The 11,529-nt window shown below is 49.5% G+C and overlaps 1 protein-coding gene across 1 annotated transcript in view; it reads right to left on the bottom strand.

Moving 5' to 3' along the window:
• Positions 1-1,281: 1,281 nt before the first annotated feature.
• The window catches only part of TCEA3 (transcription elongation factor A3), a 35,675-nt gene continuing 25,427 nt past the window's right edge, over positions 1,282-11,529 (bottom strand). Inside the window, exons 8-11 of the mRNA XM_081226147.1 lie at positions 11,244-11,387; positions 5,613-5,759; positions 3,883-3,954; positions 1,282-1,423 (exon numbers count right to left, since the gene is read on the bottom strand). Coding sequence (XP_081082273.1) covers positions 1,415-1,423; positions 3,883-3,954; positions 5,613-5,759; positions 11,244-11,387 — 372 coding nt within the window. The 3' untranslated portion in view covers positions 1,282-1,414. The remainder of the gene's footprint in view (positions 1,424-3,882; positions 3,955-5,612; positions 5,760-11,243; positions 11,388-11,529) is intronic.

The raw sequence follows: 11,529 nt of genomic DNA, 5'->3' as shown, positions 1-11,529 counted from the left end.
CTGCCAGGCTGGGAGCTCCTGGAAGGTAGGGGCCGAGCACTGTGTATGGCCCTGGATTTCTCATAGCATAGAGCACAATGACAGGAAGCGGGAGACCTGGGTTTCCGTCCTGGATCTGCCATTTATGAGCTGTGTGTACTGTATCTTCTGTGAGAGGATTTTCAGTCCTTCCAAAGGACCCACCCCAAATCTGACTGCTGAAAAGCTGGAGATGGTGGCAGGTTTCTGTACACAGTTTATTTACAGGCTTCATCTACAGGAGGAGGCACTTGGGTAGGAGGAGGAAGGTGATAACCAATTCCGCCAGGGCACATAAGAAACTTGGGCTGAAGTTACCCCAACAGCTACCCTAAGTGTGAACCAAGGCAGATGGAAACTCTGTGAGGCAGGCACTAGTACCACTCCCATTTTTAATGGGTAAGGAAATGGGTCAGAGAGGTTAAGTGACTTGCCCAAGCTCCCAGGAGTTCACAAGCTCCTACGCGTTCGTTATTTTAGAAAACACGGTCCAGGAGCCTCAGCCTGGGGCTGCTGGAAGGCCAGGGACAGTCAGAGACTGAGACCCAGGACAGACCCACCAGACCTGCCCCCAAGGCTTTTCCAGAAGGTTCCAGATTTGCCTAAAATTCCTATCAGTTTAAAAAGCAAGCCAATTTCATCACGAGAGAAACACAACAAGGGCCCTTGTGCCCTGCAGACTTCCTCTGCAGCTCGGGCCACAGTAGAGCTGTGAGGAATGCATTGCCTGGGCCTGGATGGGTTCCAAGGCTCAGGACCTCCCAGGGGCCACCAAACTCGGGCACCACTGTACTCTTCACTCAGAAACCCTCAGCTCAAGACGATATGTCCCCTGCCTAGAGGGACCAGGTCTGTAGTCCTCAAAGGCCCCCAAACAAGCTAGGAACAGGGAATAGCAGAGAGTCTGGGAAGAGTGGGGAAGAGGAGTGGGGAAGAAATCTTTCTACACGATGTGGAAGTCATATCTGCCTAAGGCAAACCATGTGCCAACTGTACTGCACGTGTGATTCATGGTGGGGTGGGTAAGATTTGAGTCAGTCTGGTAGTTTTCAACTCAGAAAAGGCCAAGAGATTCAGATGTGAAGGAAGGGACTCAAAGCAAAGGTCTGCTAGTCACTGTCAAAGATACGGCACCTCAGCTCTGAGGCTCTGAGTTTCTACAAGAGGTCTGTCAACACGGACTAAGCATTGTACCCCAATTAGCCTCCCCCTATTAACCACTATTAATAACTGATTATTAATTTGTAAAAGAATTCTCCCTCTGATCCCTAATGCCCCATTCAGAGTTAAGTACTTTTCTTCATTTTAATTTTTATTTTTCTCCAGTTACGATGGCTTAGTGCTTTCTCTTTGTTCTTCCTCACCTTGTTCACTGAAATCCTGGCTGGTGGTTCTATCAGCAGAACTACAAAACCAAAAAGGCAACAATGTTTTAGAACTTTCTTTGCCGTGACTCAGGGAGGCTAGAGGCAGGTGGAGGGACATGAAAAGGAAGGTGGGGTCTGGAGCCACACAGACCAGAGTCCAGATCCCAGCTCTGCCATTATTAGCGGTGTGACCCGGAACAAATCACTCATCTGCATAATGGGATCATAATGCCGATCAATGCAGAAAAGCATATCAAGTAATGAATGGAAATTCGATGGTGGACATGCAGTAGGCTCTCAATTTATGGTCAGAAACAACACCGTGATTATTACTAATAGCTTGGTTAGACTTTAGGTCTCCCACGTGGCAATGGACACTACCTGAAAATTTTGTCAGAAGCCATGTAGCTGCCACCTCTAGTGGGACCTGCCTCTCCGACTTCCAAATTCCAGTTTCTCTCCAGGAATTAGGGAGGAGGAGCTGGGTTTGCAGCTTTGCCCAATAGTAACACAATAGCTACAACTGATTGAGCACTTACTCTGGGCTAGGCAGCATTAACGTATATTAACTCATTTCATCCTCACAGCCACCCTGTGAGATACACACTGTCATATCTCTTCCATTTTCACAGGTAAAGAAGCAATTCAGACAGGTTAAATGACTTGCCAAAGCTCCCATAATACCTAATAGGTATCAAACTCAGAATAGTAAGAATGGTGGTTTCTATGTACCAGGCACGTATGTGCTCAGGGCTTTTTTTTTTTTTTTTTTTTTTTTTTTGCGGTACGCGGGCCTCTCACTGCCGTGGCCTCTCCCGTTGCGGAGCACAGGCTCCGGACGCGCAGGCTCAGCGGCCATGGCTCACGGGCCCAGCCGCTCCGCGGCATGTGGGATCCTCCCGGACCGGGGCACGAACCCGTGTACCCTGCATCGGCAGGCGGACTCTCAACCACTGCGCCACCAGGGAAGCCCCATCAGGGCTTTTTTGTATGGCTGTACAGCTTGTTCACTGCACAAGAGAACTTGGCCAAAGGGGCAGGTTGGGGCTGAAGCTCAGCCCCTGCTCTTTGCCAAGCTCTGTACCCTGGTGCAAGGCTGTGTCTACATGGAGGCAAGGACACTTCTTTCTAATTTGACAAAGATACCACATGAGCTATCAGAAGCCCTGTTAATTCTTTATGTGTATTACCTTCTCAAGCCTCAAAACAGCTCTGTGGGCTAAGTATTCCTACCCTTATTTTATAGATGAGGAAATCCAGACCTAGAGAGTTCAGGTCACTTAGCAAAGTCACCTTGTAAGTCATAAAGCTAGGATTGGAGCCTGATACCAAAGCCCATGCTCTAAACCAGGAGGCCATTATACTGGCCCCATCCCTAAGTGCTCAATAAGTGAATAAAAGAAAAATACATAATTGTCTGACTTTTACCCTAAAATACATGGCAGTTCTTATTGAGGCCCCATGGCTGTTGAGGCCCTACATAAAGCTGTAGAAAACTCAATCGATCAGGAATTTGGAGTACTGTCTTTCAGTGCTCGAAACTCTGTGACTTTATGCTTGTTAACCATTTCAGTAGCTCAATTTCCTCACCTGAAAATGAGAGTAATGTTATAAAGGAACATTTCTCTTAGTTGTTGCAAAGTGAGTGTGCATATGTAATAACCGTCACATCAACCATGGGAGGAGAGTGACACGCTCAGGGTCACCCAGCGAGTAGGGCAGAGTGGAGACCTGAAACCAGGGCTCCTGACTCCCAGTCCCATGCTCAGTCCTTGCTAAGTACCTTACAATTTTAGGAGCACCTGCAGCCTGCCCGGTGGCCCAGACATTACACAGCACACATGTGAGTCAGATGGTACTGTAAACGGACATTAACCATGTGACCACACTCAGTTGTTTCAGAAAACGAGGCAGGAAGGAGCGCTCTGAAGGGAGTCTTTGCTTGGCTCCCATGCCTGAAGACAAAACCGCTGCCTTTGCAGGAGCTGGGGCCCACCTGGGTTACAGCCTTGGGTAATGTAAGGCTTTTCCAGAGCTGCTTTAGGAGGGGAGGATGACCTGGGAGCATCTGGGGGCAACGCTGTCTCCTCATCCCTGGCTGTGACCAGGTTCAAAGGAAAGACCATCTGTGGAACCACTTTGCAGAGAGGCGTGGTCCAAATGCAGAGTGCTATTGTTTTTCCTCCCCTCTGTGGATCTCAGGAGGCTGATTCCATCTGTGTTCAAATGACAGACTTGCCCTTCCTGTGATAAAATGCGGGCTGCTGTCCCCACCCCAGCTGGGTGCTTTCCAAAAAAAAAAACATGCACATACACATGTACACTGTCCCCACCTCCCCAAAACAACCCACCACTATCTCCAGCTCTGCAGGCCTGCTCTGAGGAGGCTGGCAAGCCCCCCATGTATGAGGTCCCTTTTGGGCTGTGGGCATCCTACTCCTTATGTGGGCAGCATCTGTGGATGACAGGGAAGGAAGAAAGATACAGACATACAGACCTTCCAGCGATTGCCACATTCATTGCATAAGACAAAGGTAGTCATGGGCTCATCAGCACTGCGTGTCTGCACCTGAGAGAAAAAGAGAGCAGGGACCACTCATGAAGTCACTTTCCTGCTCTAGGACCTGCTATGGCTCCCACTGTCTGTAGAAGTAGGTCCAAATCCCAGAGGTTGGCACCATTACTCCCACTCCACTTTGGCAATTCTCTTATCACTAAGAATTCCGTTGTGTATTCATATGTTTTCCATCAGCTCACTTCCAGCATCTCCCTGGCTCAACCTGACCTTTGCACTCTCACTCTTGTTGTTGATTCTTCTGAATTGATCTGTCTTCTCTTGCTTCAAGACTCATCTCCTACTGGAAAAATGAACATATCCTATTGGATGTACCTCTCTGATCAGAACTGAGTGAGCTGGAAGCACCCTTACGGATCATCCAGTTTGTTGTTTATTTTACAGGTGGAAGAACTGAGACCCAGAGAGGAAAAGGGATTTGAAGATCATTGGGGATATTTAATATTGTTTTCTAGTTTCTCATCCCCTTAACCAGACCATTCAGGTGCAGAAACCAGGTTTCCCACAGCAAATCCCTGGTATTTCCAGATTTAACAATTGCTGTTCTGATTTTCTGCAGCCAACCCTGGATGGCCATGACATGTAGCAAGTTGTTGCTTTGTGGACACTCAGCTATGAACATGTCAACTGGAGTCTGTGGAGTGGGGGGAAGTCCCCCTGCTAATGGGTGAGTCCAGCAGTGGGCCAGGAGGACACAGCCTAGCACAGCCTTGTCACTGCAGAGCAATGACACCTGAGGAAGGATACCACTGGGGTCTCTCTGTGGAGAGAGAACTTTGCGAATGGGCATTTGACTTCTGGTGGGAGGCAATGCACAGGAGGCATGTCATCCCACAGGGAAACGTGTTTGGAAGGGAGCAGGAACTTGCACACACATCTCCAGATTCCTGAACTAGAATTCTCCGAGGGACTCCTGAAAGGCAAGGCTCACTCTTTCTGCTGTAGCCACAGATCCCCAAGGGCAAGGTGCTCTGATAAATCTTGCTTGAGAGCAGATAGGGGAATGAACAGAGTTCTAGAGTGACAAAGCACCAATTAGAATCCAAGAATATTGGTGCCCCAAGGGCATAACACGTACAGCCCAGAAACAGCTTTTAAGTCTCAGAGAAGGGGCCTCCACAGCCTCCCACGGCTCCCCATGCCAGGGCAGTGGTCTTCACCCTTACCTTACGACTCGGGGCTAAATCCCTTAGGCTTTACTACCAAGTTGGCTGTATTGCAGGCAGAAAGGTCTGGATCTGGGTTTATTAACACCTCTGCCACTGTCTTTGCCTCTTTAGACAAAGCCGCAAAACTTGTCCCCATCTGGACCTTGGCTTCCTTGTGTGTGAAGTGAGGGAGCAGAGTGTTTATTGCTAAGTTCCCTTCCAACCATCTGTGACTCTACAGTTGTTCTGTGCCCTGTGAGTCCGGTCCCTCTTATTCTTGCTTCAGGGCAGGCCAGAACACGCTGGCCAAGCCTCACAGACTCAGATCTGGGTGCTTCTGCATGCATCTTTTCTAGAAGCCACAGACGTATCATGTTGGTGTACCAAGACTTGCCCTTCTCTCTGCACCCCAGGGTTTTAGCCCTTTCTCTCCCCTGGCTTGTCCCTAAGCTCCTCCTGGCCCCTGTCGCCTCCTCCCCCACTGGCCCCTCCCCCACCCCATACCTGGTTATAGGTGCAGTTTTTCTTCTTGCATTTGCTGCACTGGAAGAGGTCGGTGGTGGTGCCACCTGTCTTGGCCATCTGGTGCTCACGGATGGCCTCTTGGGTCATGGCATTCCTCAACTCCCTCAGCTCATCACTGGCCATTTCCTGGAGAGAAATGAGTCTGCCCTTCAGGGCCAGGGAGCCCCAGGAGCCCTGGCCCTGTCCCAGCTGGGAAAAGGCTTTATCAGAAGAGTCCCCATTCTGCCTTTGGGTGGAAGGTCAAATCCGGGTGCTCCAACTGGGCCAAGTACAGTAGGGCACATATAGGAGAGTACAAGGCAAATAGCCTCCCCCAGGATCAACACTCTTGTGTACATTTCCTCAGGTACTCTTGTGTACCTTCCTGCTTAATCTGACTTGATTACTGACCACCTGATCTGTGATGTTCCCCTTGTCCTTCCAGTCTGGACTTGATCCACTGCCCGTCTGAGCTGGGATCCCTGCCCGGCCAGGCCATTCTGCCTGGTGGGAACCTTGGTCTCGACTCTTCATGCCTTACTGCTGTTACCCCCACCCAAGCAGGACCTGAAGCTCCTGGGTTCACACAACGAACTGCTCACCTGTGATTGCATCATGGAATATCTTTTTCTATAAGTTCCTACAGAACAGAGCCCCTGTCTCTCGTCGGCTCACTGTAGGCACTTAGTGTCTGCATTATCCAGGTCCTCCCCTTTTCTGTCCCTCCCCTGGCCATTTGACTTGCCTTGAACTTCTTCCAGAAGAGAGCAGAGAGGGAGACACTCAAACCGGAGAGAGCTGTAGTTAGTGTTGGTTTGGGGGGAGGAAGATGGCTGAAGCTAATTTTTTTCCTTTTTAAGATTTTTTTGATGTGGACCATTTCTAAAGTCTTTATTGAATCTGTCACAACATTGCCTCTGCTTCCATGCTTTGGTTGTTCGGCCGAGAGGCATGGGGGATCCCAGCTCCCCAGCCAGGGATGGAACACACACCCCTTGCACTGGAAGGCAAAGTCCCAGCCACTGGACCGCTGGGGAGGTCCCAAAGCTAATGTTAAAAGAAGATTTGGGGAGTTCCCTGGTGGTCTACTGGTTAGGATTCAGTACTTTCACTGCTGTGGCCTGGGTTCAATCCCCGATCAGGGAACTAAGATCCCGCAAGCCACGAGGCATAGCCAAAAAAAAAAAACAAAAAAAACCTTTTTTTTTTTTTTTAAAGAGGATTTGGCACTGGCTAAACATTTTAATTATTGCCATCTAGCATGACCCCTTAAACTGTGGAGAACAGAGTTGGTACAAAGGTCAAATGAATTTAGTATGCTGACTGCTACATTATAACCACTTGGGTTTCTTGACAAAATGCAGATTCCTATGAATCCAAAACTCTAAGGGCAGGTCCAGGAATATGCATTTTTATTAGTGCCCCCAAGTTATCCTAGTACACACACGAATATCCTACTGTGTCAAATTCAAGGACTAGGTCCTAACCAATGGCAGGTGTATATACAAAAATAAGTCAACCCCAGGCCATATAAGCAAAAAGCAGCTGACTTTAATGTTGGGGGACTTTCCAGAGCATAATACATTTATTCATTCAAAATGTATTGGATGTCAATTTCTTGAATGCCTTTCACTGCACTTGTGTGCTGGTAAACTGGCTTTGGCTGCAATTGTGGCTAATTTGTAGCATTTACTGATTTCCATGGTGTAAACACTCCCACCATGGCCATTTTCAAGCTACTAATGTGATATACTGAATGCAGAGTTGGGAAGAGCTACACATAATCATCTCTCTTGAGCTGGTAGGAGCTGGCTCCAGTCTACCACTGCCTCTAAGCCCTAAGGATTCTGACCTGATTTGGTTCCTGTCCGCAGGTAATGCTAATCTAGTAGAACAGCCAAACATTTAAACAAGATTGCAAGATAGTGTAGGAGGTACGAAAGCAAAGGTATACAAAGTGTAGGCAAAGCCCATATGGTGGCTAACTGCCTGGGAGCAGGGAGGCTCATTAAAGAAGCTGACGCCTTCACCAGTCTTGAAAGATAAGCAGGACTTCCTGAGGGGGATGGCACAAGAGAATAATAGATGCCAGAGATCAGAGAACAAGAATAACATGTTTGGGGAAGGGTACTCAGTGTGGGTCAAGGTGAGGAGTGTGGGAGATGTGGCTGTGGGTCAGACTGTGCCAGCTAAGAAATAAACAGGAAATCAACTATGCTTCAATTAAAAAAAAAAAAGAAAAGAAATAGAGATCAGGAAAACTCTATCCACTTACCAATCCATTTACCTATCCCTTACTGCCTCATTTAGGAGGCAGCATCGGGGGCTTCCCTGGTGGCGCAGTGGTTGAGAGTCCGCCTGCCAATGCAGGGGACACGGGTTCCTGCCCTGGTCCGGGAAGATCCCACATGCCGCGGAGCGACTGGGCCCCTGAGCCATGGCCACTGAGCCTGCGCGTCCGGAGCCTGTGCTCCGCAATGGGAGAGGCCACAGCAGTGAGAGGCCCGCGTACAGCAAAAAAAAGAAAAAAAAAGGAGGCAGCATCAGAGACACACGGGGTCGGTTCAGTAACATAGAAACTAAGGTCGAAAATGAGGGACATAAGTCTAGAGATGACACTGGATCTTCACGTCATGTACAATGTGAATTTGCTAAATATTTGTTGAGTACTCATGACACACCAGGCACTGGCTTTGACGCTGGGAACAAAACCCCTCTCCTTGTGGGCTGCCAGTATGTCCACTCAGCAGCTCTAATGGGTATCTCAGAATCTGCCCCATTCTTTGATTCATCTGGGTTTGAGAGAAAAAGAGAGAAGGAGGAAGAATGAGGGAATCAGGTGGACCAGGAAAGAGACATAAAGAGGGAGTTAGGGAGACACAGGAGACAGAGAGGGATGTCCACTCACTCACACAGGCATCGGCTGCCCCAGGCTCTGCCTGACGGGAGCCCCTGGCCTCTGAGCCACAGCATAGCAGGCAGCCCAACCCAAGCTATTATTTTTCTGTTTTCTTTTTTAAAATATTTATTTATTTGCCTGTGTCAGGTCTTCGTTGTGGCACACGGGATCTTCGTTGCGGCACGTGGGATCTTGCACTCGTTGTGGTGCGCGGGTTTCTCTCTAGTTGTGGCACGCGGGCTCAGTAGTTGTGACACATGGGCTTAGCTGCTCTCCAGCATGTGGAATCTTAGTTCCCTGACCAGGGATCAAACCTGCACCCCCTGCATTGGAAGGCGGATTCTTTACCACTGGACCACCAGGGAAGTCCCTGTTATTTTTCTTCCTGGAGCAAAAATGGTCCTATATTTCTTTCTTTCTTTTTTTTTTTTTTTAAGAAATTTATTTATTTATTTATTTGGCTGCACCGGGTCTTAGCTGCGACATGTGGGATCTTTTAGTTGCAGCATGCGGGATCTAGTTCCCTGACCAGGGATCGAACCTGGGCCCCCTGCATTGGGAGCACGGAGTCTTAACCACTGGACCACCAGGGAAGTCCGATCCTCTATTTCTTATAAAAACTTCCTGCCTAGAGCAAAAGTTGACCCCAGGAAGGAGGGCTTCTGGGCCTCCGTTGCCTGGGTTGCGGGCAGGGGGCTCCTCAGCGGCTGGCACTGGCAGTCCTTGTGGAGGGCGTGATGCAGCCCTGGCTTGCTGCCCTTGGCCTGGTCAGCCTCTTCTTGGGCCTGGGTTGATCACCCGATTCTCTTGCCCTGTTCTAGTGAATAGTCCTTGGATGGGGCCAGACTTGGCCGGTTCCTTTGCTGAGACTTCTGGGGCCTGTCTTTGTCCTAATTCAGTCACCCAGCTCTGTTCTGACCTCCAGCTTCTGGGAACTTGCTGGGTTTGGCTCACACCTGTGCCTACACCTTGCTCTTGGTTCTCCGAGGCCTGGTTTCCCAATGTTTCTGGAACTGCCCGTAAGACAGTCTCTTGATAGCATTCCCATGACACACACACAAAGAGAAGCAGAGGGACCCCAGAGCCACAGAGTGAAGGACAGAGAGAAGGAAATGCAGGCTGGATTCCCATCAAAGTCACAGCTTCACCTCACAGGGAAGGATAATACTCTGTTAAGCCAAGTTGCAATTTGTAACTCTGGGTATATGTTGTTATTTGCGTAAAAAGAGCATATATTTTAGATTAAGCCAAAAGATATCCCTGTCCACCTGTGCCAAGTTCCCCATTTTATCCTAAAGCCAGGGCTCTTTGTAAAATTTTGGGTATTTGAGGAAAGCAGCAAACCCTCTTCTCAGAAAAATGTACACGTACACATTACATAACACACACACCACACACCTGCATACACCACACACTAACCACACACACCACACACACATACACTACATCACACAAGCCACACATACATAGACATTACGCACACCATAAACACACAGAGGCACACTCTTGACAATAGTTTCAGAGGGTTCCCAGACACCCCAAGGTACACCCAGACTCCAGGACGTCAGTGCATTTCCCCTCCCCTTCTCTGGGCCGCTTGGATTTTGTAGCGCTTTAGCAGCGCCATTGCCACGTGCTTGCGGGGAATCCCCTGAGTTAGCTCTGGCAGCAAAGAGCCACTCATACCTGAGGGTGTACAAAGGTCTTTCCAAGACAGAGACTCTGAAATAAACAGAGCTGGGATCAAATCCTCATCATCACTTATGAGCGGAGGGTGGCTTCAGTTTTCTCATCCACAAAATGGGGATAATATTTCCTCTTTGATAGCACTGTGATGACATGGCCAGTGAATGGGCCTAACATATACTAATTCCTGGGAGGGCTTTACTTGCCTTAACCTTCTAAACACTTCACATGTGTTAACTCATTCAATCCTGCATGGGATAGCTGTTATTACTTCCACTTTACGGATGAGAAAACTGAGACACAAAGAGGTTAAGTGGCTGGTCTAAGATCACACAGCTAAGTGGCACAGGCAGAAGTCAAAGCCGGGCAGTTCGGCGCAGGCCCCGAGCTTCTAACCACTGCGCGTACTTCCTCAGACAGGCTTGTTCCCTTTACCTTCCCTTACTGACCCCTTCAAACTGGGTCAATCCTTCCCTCCCGTAAGTTCCCATGGTGGCTCTGTCATGGCAGCCACCACCTCTGTATTATATGTATGTGTATACATGTCTGTCCCCACACCTTGGGCTGTGCTCCATGGAGTCAGGGACTCCGATTCTGGCTTCGGCCCAGAGCTGAGTAATGGGATATAGGACTGAACGAGGCAGAAGAGGGAGGCAGGTCACAAGGCAGGGAGGAGAGGGTGTTCCGGGGCCAGACAGCTTGGCTCCTGACATCGACCTTTTCTAGCTGTGTGCACGGGCAGATCACTTAAGTCCTCTGAGCCTCAGTATCCTCACCTATAAGATGGAGATGATAAACATTTCTGTCTCGGTTGGTGTGAAGCTAGAATTGGCCAACACACCAAAGCGATTAGCACAGTGCTGAAGACATGGTAGCTGTGTTCACTGTCCTGATGGTCCAGGGGCCCTGAGGGATGGGGAGTCTTAGATGGTCCGGCTAGGGAAGCCCCTGGTTCATCACTGAGTTACAAGCCACTGCCTCTCAGACTTGCTGGAGGGGCCCGGCCCCTTGTCCCACCACGCAGAGGTCCCGGCCCCGACCCTCACCTCTGCCGTCATCTTGGCAATGAGCCCAGAGGAGATGGCCCCGCTGAGCACGTTCCGCCTCAGGCCGGGGTTCCTGGGGTCCTTAAGGTTGCTGATTCGGCTGCGCACACGGTTCCGGTACTTCATATCTGTGCTCTTGAGCTCCTGGTAGATATGTGACACAGTCAAGGGCCAGTCAGCCACTCGCAGAGGAGCACAGAAGGATGGGGAGCCTGTCCCTGAAGCCCGAGGAGCTGCAAGGCCACCTCCTCCTTTCCTTGGACTTTTACAAGTGGTCAGGCACCTC

This window comes from Mesoplodon bidens, assembly GCF_964165515.1.
Source record: "Mesoplodon bidens genome assembly, chromosome: 2".
NCBI classification, from domain to species: domain Eukaryota; kingdom Metazoa; phylum Chordata; class Mammalia; order Artiodactyla; family Ziphiidae; genus Mesoplodon; species Mesoplodon bidens.
The sequence above is the reverse complement of the archived record's forward strand: the minus strand, read 5'-3'. Positions and strand labels throughout refer to the sequence as shown.